General features: G+C 48.7%; 1 protein-coding gene across 4 annotated transcripts in view; it reads right to left on the reverse strand.

The window, feature by feature from the left end:
- syne3 (spectrin repeat containing, nuclear envelope family member 3) overlaps positions 1–14,318 on the reverse strand; it is a 177,367-nt gene that overhangs the window by 85,702 nt on the left and 77,347 nt on the right. For all 4 annotated transcript variants that reach the window (XM_072494475.1, XM_072494474.1, XM_072494472.1 and 1 more), the window contains one exon: positions 8,901–9,227. In XM_072494475.1, coding sequence (XP_072350576.1) covers positions 8,901–9,227 — 327 coding nt within the window. The remainder of the gene's footprint in view (positions 1–8,900; positions 9,228–14,318) is intronic.

Raw genomic sequence — 14,318 nt, forward strand, 5'->3', positions numbered from 1 at the left:
CGGTTTGGGAGACACTGGAAGCAGTAGTCAGGGGGGAGTTTATTTCGATTCAGGCACACAGGGAGAACGCGGAGCGGGTGGAGATCGGAAGGATAGTGGAGGAAATGCTGCAGGTGACAGGAGGTATGCAGAGACCCCGGAGGAAGGGCTGCTAAAGGAACGCCAGAGGCTGCAAATGGAATTTGGGTTGGTAACCGCGGGTAAGGCGATAGGGCGAAGGGTGAGAGGGGTGTATGAGTACGGGAGAAGCCATCAGATGTTAGCGCACCAGTTGAGGAAGCAGGAGGGACAAGAGAAATTGGGAAAGTGAAGGACACGGGAGGGAACACGGTCTTGGACTAGGCAGCGGTGAATGGTCAGTTCAGGGAGTTTTATAGTGAACTGTATAAGACAGAGCTTCCGGCAGGAGAAAAGGGGATGAGGTTCCTGGGAGGGTTGGAGTTTCCGAAGATGGTTGAGGAGTTGCTGGAGGGCTTGGGGGCCCCAATTGGGCTGGTAGAAGTGGTAGAGGGGTTGGAGGCGGTGCAATCGGGTAAGGCCCCGGGACCGAACGGGTACGGTGGAATTCTATATTAAGTTCTCGGAGGGGCAGCATGTGGCGCAGTGGATAGCACTGGGACTGCGGCGCCGAGGACCCGGGTTCGAATCCCGGCCCTGGGTCACTGTCCATGTGGAGTTTGCACATTCTCCACATGTCTGTGTGGGTTTCACCCCCACAACCCAAAGATGTGCAGGTTAGGTGGATTGTCCACGCTAAATTACCCCTTAATTGGAAAAATAAGAATTGGGTACTCTAAATTTATAGGAAAAAAAAGTAGTTCTCGGGGGTGTTGGGACCTCTGGTGGTAAGGGCCTTCAATGAAGCAAAGGAGCTGGGAGTGTTCCCCCCCGACGTTGTCACAGATGTCGATCTCCCTCATTTTAAAACGGGATAAGGACCTGGAAAATTGTGGGTCGCATAGGGTGATCTCCCTGTTGAATGTGGATGCCAAACTATTGTCGACGATCCTGGCCACAAGGATCAAAGACTGCGTCCCAGGGGTAATAGGGGAGGACCAGACAGTTCGTTAAGGGGCGGCACCTGGCGACCAACATTAGGAGGTTACTTAATGTGACAATGATACATCCAGAGGGGCGCGAGGTTGAGGTGGTGGTGGCCATGGACATAGAGAAGGCCTTTGATCGGGTGGAATGGGAATACTTATGGGAGGTCCATGGATGGATTATGGGATACTAGAGGAATTCGGCCGGTTTTTAGGACACAAATTGATTCTGGGTAAGAGATAGGTCTTTGCGATCTAGGTGAGGGAGAAGGAGAGGAGATTGGGTGAGATGCTGTTCAAGGTGGTGGGAGGGAGCTTTCGATATTTGGGTATCCAAGTGGGTGGGAGCAGCTGCATAAACTAAATTTGGGGCGGTTCGTCGATCAGATGAGGGGGGACTTTCAGAGGTGGGATGCGCTCCCGTTGTCACTGGCAGGCAAGGTTGAGAGATTTGGGGATGTCTTTATTGATGAGGGTTTCCTGAGCCTGGAGGAGCTAGAGGAGGAGTTCGAGTTGCTAGGGGGGAATGGGTTTTGGAACCTGCAGGTGAGGGATTTTGTGCGGAGGCAGGTTTCGACCTTCCCGTACCTGCCGCTGGGGGCCACAGGATAAAGTGGTGTTGAGAACAGGAGTGGGAGAGGGGAAGGTCTCAGAGATCTATAAGGAGCTGATGGAGTGGGAGGGAGCCCCGATAGGGGAGGTGAAGCGAAAATGGGAAGAAGAGCTGGGTGGGGAGTTGGAGGCCGGGTTATGTGAGGGGGCCCTGAGGAGAGTTAATGCGTCCTCGTCGTGCGCCAGGCTCAGCCTGATACAGTTTAAGGTGGTCCACAGGACACACATGACAGTGGCCTGAAAGAACAGGTTCTATGAGAGGGTGGAGGATATGTGTGGGCATGTGCGGGGGTCCTGTGAACTATGTCCATATGTTTTGGGCATGTCCGAGGATGAGGGGTTTCGGACGTCATGTCAGAGCTATTACAAGTGGTTCTAAGTCCAGAGGTGGCGATCTTTGAAGTGGCGGAAGACCCGGGAGCCCAGGGGGTGACAGGCCGACACCCTGGCCTTTGCCTCCCTGGTGGCCTGGAGACGGATCTTACTAGGGTGGAGGCACTCTGAGCCCCCGAAGACAGGGTGTGGGTTAGCGACATGGCGAGGTTTCTCAGACTCCTTGAGGAGTTCGTTGCAGGGGTTTGTTCTGAGGTGGCAGCCATTCATCGACTTCTTTGAGAAAAATTAAGCTGTCAGCGGGAATGGAGGGGGGTAGAAGGGAGACATGAGAGGTAGTTGGGGACGGTGGCACTGTTTGTTGGGTATATTATTGTGTTTTGGGTTTTATTGAAATTTGAGGTTTAAAATTATTAAAATTATAAATGCTGAGGTTGGAGACGGGTGACCAAGCTTCATTGTGGGATCCACTTTTGCTCTTGATATATATTTTCCTGTTCCCTGTGCTGAAGTCTTCAAAACGGAGGCTGGAGATACAGTTTGGAAGCTGCCAGAATTACTGGAATGGGGACTCCAGTAGCAGCCATGAGCTGAGCGGAAGCACGAAAGGTGGCTCTCGCCTAAGAACTTTAACTATGGCCTTTTAGCCCCAACAAACGGCCAAAAGTACCTATAATCCCCCAGACTAACCCCCCAGCGACCGCATTGCCAAGAAGGATGGGAAAGAACCAACCGCCCAGCGAAAACCCAGCAAAGACGAAGGGTAGGGAATCGCACGTGGAGGCACAGCGCCGGCCAGGGCCGACCCCGCAGAGCTCCCAGCGCAGACCCAGGCACCGGTGGACAAAGTGACAAGTTTCATCACCTCCGAGCTGCAGAGACACAGGGAGGAGATAAGAAGAGACCTCCGGGCAGCTGTCGAGGCGGCAGTGGAACCCGTGACAACCCCCATAAAGGAGGCAATAGACAATATGGAGCAGAGGCTAGAGGCCCAGGAGACGACAAGAGACTTCGAAAAAGGCACCACAAACCACGATCGGATTACGGCACTTGGGGCCAAGGTAGCGAGTCTGGTCAGAACCCAGAAGAGGCTGAAGGACAAAATCGACAACCAAGAGAACAGGTCGTGCCAGCAGAATCTGAGAATCGTGGGGCTGCCAGAGGTAACGGTGGAGAGAAACCCCACAGAACATGTAGCAGTGATGCTCAGGAAACTGGTCAGCTAGGAGGGTAGACCGTGCCCACTGAACGTTTTGGAAGTGGCCCAGGGCTGGGGAACCACCGCAGGCGAGAATCGTGCAGCAAAATCTTAGCTTATACGGACCTTTGGGACAAGCAGCGGATGATCAACTCCATACCCTGCAGTTTGAGAGGGAGAAGCTGCAATCGGATCTAACGGTATCACAATTAAATAAGGGTAACTACAAAGACATAAGGGAGGAGCTGGCCAGAGTTGATTGGAAAAGGAGCCTAGCAGGGAAGACAGTGGAACAGCAATGGCAGGGGTTTTTGGGGGTTATTCGGGAGGCACAACATAAATTCATCCCAAGGAGGAGGAAACATGCTAAGGGGAGGACACGGCATCCATGGCTGACGAGGGAAGTCAGGAACAGCAAAAAAGCAAAAGAAAAAACATACAAAGTGGCGAGCATTAGTGGGAAGCCAGAGGATTGGGAAGCCTTTAAAAGCGAGCAGGGGACAACTAAAAAAGCAATAAGAGGGGAGAAGATGAAGTATGAGTGCAAGCTAGCTAGTAATATAAAGGAAGATAGGAAGAGTTTTTTTCAATATTTCAAAGGTAAGAGAGAGGCAAGAATAGATATTGGACCACTGGAACCTCCTGACTGCAAATGGTTTGGATGGAGCAGATTTTGTCAGGTGTGTACAGGAAGGTTTCCTGACTCAATATGTAGATAGGCCGACTTGGGGGAGGCCATATTGAACTTGGCACTCGACAACGAACCAGGCCAGGTGTCAGATGTCTCAGTGGGAGAGCATTTCGGTGACAGTGACCACAACTCCTTGACCTTTACCATAGTCATGGAGAGGGATAGGAACAGACAGTATGGGAAGGTATTTAATTGGGGGAGGGGAAATTATGCTGCTCTTAGACAGGAGCTGAGGAACATAAAGTGGGAACAATTGTTCTTGGGGAAATGCACAACAGTAATGTGGGCAGCACGGTAGCACAAGTGGATAGCACTGTGGCTTCACAGCGCCAGGGTCTATCATGATGCTTTTCAAAATTTCCAGCACATCTTCCTTCTTAATATCAACCTGTTCGAGTCTATTAACCTGGTTCACACTGTTCTCATGGGCAACACGGTCCCTCTCTCAAGTGAATCCTGAAGCAAAGTATTCATTTAGGGCCTCCCCCATCTCCTCAGACTATAGGCACAAGTTACCTCCACTATCTCTGATCATCACTCTGATCATAGATTACATACAGAGAATTTACAGTGCAGAAGGAGGCCCTTCGGCCCATCGAGTCTGCACCGGCTCTTGGAAAGAGCACCCTGGGAGTCACTGGAGGCAGGAAGGGTCCCAAAGGATTGGAAAGTGGCTAATGTAACACCACTGTTTAAGAAGGGAGGGAGGCAAAAGGGAAATTATAGGCCGGTTAGCCTGACTTCGGTCATTGGTAAGATTTTAGAGTCTGTTATTAAAGATGAGATCGCAGAGTACTAGGAAGTGCAAAAGTAGGATTGAGTCAGCACGCCTTCGTCAAGGAGAGGTCATGTCTGACAACTCTGTTAGAGTTCTTTGAGGAAGTAACAAGAAAGATAGACAAAGGAGAACCAGTGGACGTGATTTATTTAGATTTCCAGAAGGTTTTTGACAAGGGGCCGCATAGGAGGCTGTTAAATAAGTTAAGAGCCCATGCTGTTCAGGGTAAGATCCTGGCACGGATAGAGGATTGGCTGACTGGCAGAAGGCAGAGAGTGGGGATAAAGGGGTCTTTTTCAGGATGGCAGCTGGTGACTAGTGGTGTGCCTCAGGGGTCTGTGCTGGGACCACAACTTTTCACAATATACATTAATGATCTGGAGAGAGGAACTGAAGGCACTGTTGCTAAGTTTGCAGATGATACAAGGATCTGTAGAGGTACAGGTAATATTGAGGAAGCAGGTGGGCTGCAGAAGGACTTGGACAGGCTAGGAGGGTGGGCAAAGAAGTGGCAGATGGAATACAATGTGGAAAAGTGAGAGGTTATGCACTTTGAAAGGAGGAATTTAAGCATAAGACTATTTTCTAAATGGGAAGATGCTTAGGAAATCAGAAGCACAAAGGGACTTGGGAGTCCTTGCTCACAATTCTCTTGAGGTTAACGTGTAGGTTCAGTTGGCAGTTAGGAAGGCAAATGCAATGTTAGCATTCATGTCAAGAGGGCTAGAATACAAGAGCAGGGATGTACTTCTGAGGCTGTATAAGGGTCTGGTCAAACCCCATTTGGAGTATTGTGAGCAGTTTTGGGCCCCATATCATAAGAAGGATGTGCTGGGGCCTTGAAAAGGGTCCAGAGGAGATTCACAAGAATGATCCCTGGAATGAAGAGCTTGTCATATGAGGAACGGTTGGGGATTCTGAGTCTGTACTTGGAGTTCAGAAGGATGAGGGGGGATCTTATTGAAACTTACAGGATACTGCGAGGCCTGGATAGAGTGGACGTGGAGAGGATGTTTCCACTTACAGGAAAAACTAGAAGCAGAGGACACAATCTCAGACTAAAGGGACGATCCTTTAAAACAGAGATGAGGAGGAATTTCTTCAGCCAGAGGGTGGTGAATCTGTGGAACTCTTTGCCGCAGAAGGCTGTGGAGGCCGAATCACTGAGTGTCTTTAAGACAGAGTTAGATATGTTCTTGATTAATAAGGGGATCAGGGGTTATGGGGAGAAGGCAGGAGAATGGGGATGAGAAAAATATCAGCCATGATTGAATGGCGGAGCAGACTCGATGGGCCGAGCGTTACTCCACGGCCCCAACCATGGAACTGCTGACGGAGAGGAAAAAGCTACAGGTGGAATTTGATCTGCTTTCCACAAGGAACAGTAGCAGTCTGACAACACCAGGTTAAAATCTAACAGGACTTTCGAATCACTCGCTTTCGGAGCACTGCTCCTTCCCGAGGTGAAAATGCTGTACTCCGAAACAAACCTGTTGGACTTTAACCTGGTGTTGTAAGACTTCTTACTGTGCTCACCCCAGTCCAACGCCGGCACCTCCACATCATGGCTTCCACAAGGCAGCCCACCAGCTCAGCCAGGCACGGGGGGGGGCCTTCTACAAACACCGAGACAAGGCCAGCCGCATGCTGCCACACCAGTTGAGAAAACAGGCAGCCGCGAACGAGATAGCACAAGTTTGTGACTGAAATGATCGGATGGTAACTGACCTAAACGAGATTAACGCGACCGTTGCAAACTTCTACCGAAGGCTACACACCTCCGAACCCCCGGAGGGGGAATCGGTGATGGAACAGTTCCCCGACAGACTGGATATACCGGCGGTGGGGGAGGACAGGAAACAAAAGCTGGAAGCACTGCTGGGGCTGGGCGAAATTGTGGAACGCATCAATCCCATGCAGTCAGGGAAAGTGCCAGGACCGGCTGGGTTCCCGGTACCTTTACCAAGAATTTGCAGCGGTGTTGGGCCCTGCCGCCCACGCTGGCACAAGCCTCAACCTCACTGATCCCCAAATCCCCATCTCTCAGAGAGAGACAGACATATCTCTCTCTTAAACACTGGTGCAAACGTCCGAGCGAGAGTACGAGAGAGGCACCCGGAGAGCTGTCTGCCAGAAGCGATCGCGGAAGATCAGATGGGGTTTGTCAAGGGCAGACAGCTAACAGCCAACATTAGACACCTGCTGAGTGTAATAATGGTTCCATCCAGAGAGAAGACAGCAGAGGTCATTGTCTTCGTGAACACTGAGAAAGCCTTCGATCATACAGAATGGAGGTACCTGAACCGTTTGGATCTGGAACAGGATTCACTGCGTGGGTGAAGCTCCTGCACGGCGCTCCTACGATGAGCGTACGGACGAATGCCACCAGCTCGGAGTATTTCGGGCTGTATAGGGGAACAGGGCAGTGGTACCCACTATCCCTGCTCCTGTTCACACTGGCAATCAAGCCATTGGCCATTGCCCTGAGATGGGCGGAGTAGTGGATGGGCATTCGAAGAGGGGGCAGAGAGCATAGAGTCTCACTCTGTGCGGATGACCTGCTCCTCTATGTGGCAAACCCATTAGCCAGCATGGGAACGATAACAGGACTCCTCAGGGAGTTTCGCACCTGCTCAGGTTTCAAACTCAATCTGGGAAAGATCGAAAAACCGCCGGTAAACCACCGAGAGGGAGGAGTGGACCCAGAAGAGCTACAGTTTAAAGTGACCCAACCCAAGTTCAGGTGCCTGGGGATACAAGTGGCCCACACCTGGATGAGGCTCCACAAATGGACCTCCCAGCCTGGTGGATGAGGTGAAAAGGGACCTGCAAAGATAGGACTCACTCTCTCTTTCACTAAACGGAAGGGTGCAGACGATCAAAACAAACGTGCTGCTCACGTTCCTTTTCATATTCCGATCACTCCCGATCTTCATCCCCAAATCCTTCTTCACCAGCGTGGCAAGTTAATCATGGCCTTTGTCTGGGGGCAAAGAGTGTACCTCGGATACACAAGACCATCTTACAGCGAGAGCAAAACACGGGAGGCCTGGCAATACCAAACCTCCTATTCTACCACTGGGTGGCAAACGCAGAGAGGGTGAGGGGGTGGCTAAGGGTGGAGGCGGACTGGGTCCGAACGGAGGAGGCCTCCACTCCACCCCCCACCCCCCCCCCCCCCCCCACCCCCGCCACCCCCCCCCCCGCCCACCCCCCCCCCCCCCCCCCGCCCACCCCCCCACCCCACTCCACCCCCCCCCACCCCCCCCCCCCCCCCCCCCCACCCCCCCCCCCCCCCCCCCCCTGATACAAAATACATTGTGAGGTGGGTCGATTGAAGGGTTCTACCGGAGATGGTGGGCATTTATATTTCAGACAATTGGTCACTGTTAGCTGTTATAGGGGGGTGGGGGGAGGTATAAAACAGGGGAGGGGGACATTGAGTAAGGGGGGGGGGTTCTTGTTTCTTGGATTGAAGGGTCGTTTTTGAGGTTGGCGTTTGGTTTAAGGGTTGTTGTTTGTATTATTTTATAATTTTGTATAATTGGCTTGGATTAGATTTGTTTGTTGTCACGTGTACCGAGGTACAGTGAAATGTATTGTTCTGCGTACAGCTCAGACAGATCATTCCGTACATGAAAAGAAAATACATAGAGCAAACATAAAATACACAATGTAAATATGTTAAAACTTGAATAAAAACAATAAAAGAAAGAATTTGGAATGCACTGCCTGATGGGAAGCTCATTTACTCGCTTTCAAAAATGGAAATGTATAAATAGTTGAAGGAAAAGTAATTGCAGAGATTTGGGGAAAGAATGGGGAAGTGGGACTAACGGGATTGCTCTTCGAAACAGCCAGCACCAGACTTGATGGGCCTTGGGTCTCTTTCTGTGCTGTATTATTCTATGATTTTATTTGAATGATTTTACACATGTCCACAGTCAGAAACCCCATTCACCACCACTGTCTTTTAGCCAATCAGATACCCAAGTTATCACCAGCCCTTTCATAAACTGTAGCTCTATTTTCCAACAAGCCGCAGAATCAAAGGGAATTGTAGCTTTAAAAATAAATTGAGTAATTGTCTGAAGAGAAATAATCTTGCAGGGCCTTGGGAAAAGGATGGCTAAGCGAGATTGGCAGAGTAGCGCTAGCAAAGTGAGAAAACGGACACAACCGAGCGAATGGCCTCCTCCTTTGTGATAGTAATTTTATGATTCTATGATTTATTTTCTAACTTACCAGACAGTTACGCAACTCAGCTTCTGACTCATTCTCATCTGAAGGCTGCACATCCAGGCTATGTAACCGGTGCTGTAAATCAGCAACTTCTCTCTCCAGCTGCTCAGCCCTGGACTGTGATTCGAGTACAGAATGGAGCCCAAGCTCCAGTGACCTCTGATCCTGCTCACACCTCAGTCTTAGAGTATCCCAGTCTGCCCGCAGATCCTCCAGGTCTCTGATGATGTGCTCAGCACCCTTGGGAGATGTGTTGTGTATTATAGCCTTTGCCTGAGCCTGCAGATTGTCCAGTTCTCCCTCCTTGTTGCTGAGTGCACCGCTCAGCTCCTGTAATGGAGGAATGAAGATTAGTCCAGGTTAATCAAAGCACCTGAAGGATAAAGTCATAGAGTTTGGAGGCTGCAGCTCATAACTTCACTCCGAGAATAGGAACAGGAGGCAGCTATTTAGCTCATCGAGCATATTCCACCATTCAACTAGACCACGGCTGGTTTGCTTCCAAACTCCACATACCTGCCTTTGACCCATACTTTTATCAATTCACGGCATGCAGGCAACACTAGTTACACCAGCATTTGTTGTTCTCGCGAAGGTAGTGGTGAGCTGCCTTTTTAAACCGCTGCAGTCCACGTGGTGTAAATACACCCACAGTGCTGGTTCGGGAAAGCGTTCCAGGATTTTCACTGAGTCACAGTGCAGGAACGTCGATATATTTCCAAGTGAGGATGGTGAGTGACTTGGAGTGGAACTTCCAGGTGGTGGGGTTCCCATCTGTCTGCTGCTCTCGTCCTTCTAGATGATAACGGCCATGGATTTGGAAGGTGCTGTCTAAGGAGCTTTGATGATTTCCAACAGTGCATCTTGTAAATGGAACCAAAAGAAATAGGAAAAGGAGGTGTGGTACCTTGTCGAATGTGTTCTGCTAGTCCAAATATAATACATCTACTGGTGCCCCTTTATCCACTCTAGTTGAGACTGCCTCGAAAAACTAATAAATTAGTCAGACACGATGTCCCTTTCATGAAGCCACGCTGACTCTGCTGGATTAGATTGTGAATTTCCAAATGTGCTGCTATTACTTCCTGAATAATTGATTCCAACATTTTTCCAACAGTAGATTTTAGGCTTATCGGCCGATAGTTACTCGCTTTATGGCTCCCTCCCTTTTTGAACAGGGGAGTCACATTGCCAGTTTCCCAATCCTCCGGTACTTCCCCAGAATCTCTGCAGCTACGTTTTTTAGGATCCAAGCTATCAGGGACAGGGGACTTATCTGCCTTTAGTCCCATTGGATTGTCTAATACGACTTCTCCAGTGATACTGATGTTATTTAATTGCTCCTCCCCATTCTTTAGTATTAATGGGATATTTGAAGTATCATCCATCGTAAAGACTGATGTAAAATATCTGTTTAACTCCTCTGCCATTTCCTTGTTCCCCATAAATCCCCAGATTCATTTTCTATAGAGGCTTTGGAGAGTCAAGATGATAAGTTACTCACCACAGGACTCCTAGCCTCTGACCTGCATCAATATTTTCTGTACCTATTCACAAGATTTTAATGATCCATACCCTGACCCCGCCTTCCCCCCATATCCCTCGATCCCTTTAGCCCCAAGAGCTGTATCAAATTTCTTCTTGAAATTACACAACGTTTTGGCCTCAACTACTTTCTGTGGTAGCGAATTCCACAGATTCACCAGTCTCTGGGTGAAGAAATTTCTCCTCACCTCAGTCCTAAAAGGTTTACCCCTAATCCTCAAACTGTGACCCCTAGTTCTGGATTCCCCCACCATCGGGAACACACTTTCTGAATCTACCCTGTCCAATCCTGTTAGAATTTTATAAGTTTCTTTGAGATTCCCTCTCACTCTTCTAAACTCCAATCAATATAATCCTAATTATTAGGATTGGTGAGGGAGACAGGGAATGGGTGATCAAAAGGCAGAAAAGTGCAGGAAGGCAGTGCAGATGTCCCCTGCGGTCATCTCCCTCCAAAACAGGTGTACCGTTTTGGATACTGTTGGTGGAGATGACACAACAGGGGAAGGCAGTAGTAGCCAGGCTCATGGCACCGTGGCTGGCTCTGCTGCACAGAAGGGCGGGAAAAAGACTGGCAGGGCTATAGTCATGGGGGATTCAATCGTAAGAGGAGCAGACAGGCGTTTCTGTGGTCGAAAACGAGACTCCCGAATGGTATGTTGCCTCCCGGGTGCACGGGTCAGGGATGTCTCACCTCGGCTGTAGGACATACTGAATGGGGAGTGTGAACAGCCAGTTGTCGTGGTGCATATAGGCACCAACGATATAGGTAAAACGCGGAATGAGGTCCTACAATCAGAATTTAGGGAGTTAGGAGATAAGTTAAAAAATAGGACCTCAAAGATAGTAATCTCAGAATTGCTACCAGTGCCACGAGACAGTCAGAGTAGAAATTCAAGAATAGTCAGAATGAATACGTGGCTTGAGAGATGGTACAGGAGGAAGGGGGTTCAGATTTTTGGGACATTGGAACCGGTTCTGGGGGCGGTGGGATCATTACAAATCGGATGGTCTATACCTGGGCAGGACTGGAACCAATGTCCTAGGGGGTGCTTTTGCTAACACTGTTGGGGAGGTTTGAAGCTAATGTGGCAGGGGGATAGGAACCAGATTAGGAAGTTAGAGGTCAGTAAAGAGGCAGAAACTAAAGCTAATAAGGTACTAGATAATAAACTCAATGTGACTAAGGGCAAGAGTAGACAGGGAAGAGATGATGAACGCAAAGGGGCAGGGGGTCTGAGGTGCATTTGTTTTAATGCGAGAAGTGTAGCAGGTAAGGCAGATGAATTTAGAGCTTGGATTAGTACCTGGGAATATGATGTTATTGGTATTACTGAGACTTGGTTGAGGGAAGTGCAAGACTGGCAACTAAATATCCCAGGGTATAGATGATTCAGGAGGGATAGAGAGGGAGGTAAAAGGGGTGGAGGAGTTGCATTACTGGTCAGAGATGATATCACAGATGTGATTAAGGAGGGCACGATGGAGGATTCGAGCACTGAGGCAATATAGGTAGAGCTAAGAAATAGGAAGGGTGCAGTAACATTGTTGGGACTTTACTACAGGCCTCCCAAAAGCGAGCGTGAAGTAGAGGTACAAATATGTAGACAGATTATAGAAAAATGTAGGAGCAATAGGGTGGTCGTGATGGGAGATTTTAACTTCCCCCAACATCGAATGGGACCCATGTAGTGTTGGAGGCGTATTAGGAGCAGAATTTGTAAGGAACATCCAAGAGAGTTTTTTTAGAGCAGTATGTAAATAGTCCAACTCGGGAAGGGGCCATACTGGACCTGGTATTGGGGAATGATCCCAGCCAGGTGGTTGAAGTTTCAGTCGGTGATTACTTTGGGAATAGCGATCACAGTTCCGTAAGTTTTAGAATACTCATGGACAAAGACGAGAGTGGTCCTCAAGAAAGAGTGCTAAATTGGGGAAAGGCCAAGTATAACAAAATTCGGCAGGAGATAGGGAATGTAGATTGGGAGCAGCTGTTTAAGGGTAAATCCACATTTGAAATGTGGGAGTCTTTTAAGGAAAGGTTGATATAGAGTGCAGGACAGACATGTCCCTGTGAAAATGAGGGATAGAAATGGCAAGATTAGGGAACCATGGATGACGGGTGGAATTGTGAGACTAGCTAAGATGAAAAAGGAAGCATACATAAGATTTAGACAACTTAAAACTGATGAAGCTTTGGAGGAATATCGGGAAAGTAGGACAAATCTCAAACGCGCAATAAAGAAGGCTAAAAGGGGTCATGAAATATCTTTGGCTCACAGGGTTAAGGAAAATCCCAAAGACTTTTATTTGTATATAAGGAGCAAGAGAGTAACTAGAGAAAGGATTGGCCCACTCAAAGACAAAAGAGGGAATTTATGCGTGGAGTCAGAGGAAATGAGTGAGATTCTTAATGAGTACTTTGCATCGGTATTCACCAAGGAGCGGGACATGACGGATGTTGAGGCGAGGGATGGATGTTTAAATACTCTAGGTCAAGTCGGCATAAGGAAAGGGGAAGTTTTGGGTATTCTAAAAGGCATTAAGGTGGACAAGTCCCCAGGTCCGGATGGGGTCTATCCCAGGTTACTGAGGGAAGCGAGGGACAAAATAGCTGGGGCCTTAACAGATATCTTTGCAGCATCCTTGAGCACGGGTGAGGTCCCGGAGGACTGGAGAATTGCTAATGGTGTCCCTTTGTTTAAGAAGGGTAGCAGGGATAATCCAGGGAATTATAGACCTGTGATCTTGACGTCAATGGTAGGCAAACTGTTGGAGAAGATACTGAGGGACAGGATCGATTCACATTTGGAAGAAAATAGACTTATCAGTGATAGGCAGCATAGTTTTGTGCAGAGAAGATCTTGTCTTACAAACCTAATAGAATTATTTGAGGAAGTGACAAAGTTAATTGATGAGGGAAGGAAGTAGAAGTCATATACATGGACTTCAGTAAGTCGTTTGATAAAGTTTCCCATGGCAGGTTGATGGAAAAAGTGAAGTCGTATGGGGTTCTGGGTGTACTAGCTAGATGGATAAAGAACTGGCTGGGCAACAGGAGACAGAGAGTAGTGGTGGAAAGGAGTGTCTCAAAATGGAGAAAGGTGACTAGTGGTGTTCCACAGGGATCCGTGCTCGGACCACTGTTGTTTGTGATATACATAAATGATCTGGACGAAGGTATAGGTGGTCTGATTAGCAAGTTTGCAGATGATACTAAGATTGGTGGAGTTGCAGATAGCGAGGAGGATTATCAGAGAATACAGCAAAATATAGATAGATTGGAGAGTTGGGCAGAGAAATGGCAGATGGAGTTCAATCCAGGCAAATGAGGTGACGCATTTTGGAAAATCTAATTCAAGAGCGGACTATACGGTCAATGGAAGAGTCCTGGGTAAAATTGATGTACAGAGAGATCTGGGAGTTCAGGTCCATTGTGCCCTGAAGGTGGCAACGCAGGTCGATAGAGTGGTCAAGAAGGCATACAGCATGCTTGCCTTCATCGAACGGGGTATTGAGTACGAGTGTCGGCAGGTCATGTTAGAGTTGTGTAGGACTTCGGTTAGGCCACATTTGGAATACGGCGTGCAGTTCTGGTCGCCACATTACCAGAAGGATGTGGATGCTTTAGAGAGGGTGCAGAGGAGGTTCACCAGGATGTTGCCTGGTATGGAGGGTGCTAGCTATGAAGAAAGGTTGAGTAGATTAGGATTGTTTTCGTTGGAAAGAAGGAGGTTGAGGGGAGACCTGATTGAGGTCCACAAAATTATGAGAGGTATGGACAGGGTGGATAGCAACAAGCTTTTTCCAAGAGTGGGGGTGTCAATTACAAGGGGTCACGATTTCAAGGTGAGAGGGGGAAAGTTTAAGGGAGAT

Source organism: Scyliorhinus torazame, chromosome 2 (assembly GCF_047496885.1).
Source record: "Scyliorhinus torazame isolate Kashiwa2021f chromosome 2, sScyTor2.1, whole genome shotgun sequence".
In the NCBI taxonomy this organism is placed as follows: Eukaryota; Metazoa; Chordata; class Chondrichthyes; order Carcharhiniformes; family Scyliorhinidae; genus Scyliorhinus; species Scyliorhinus torazame.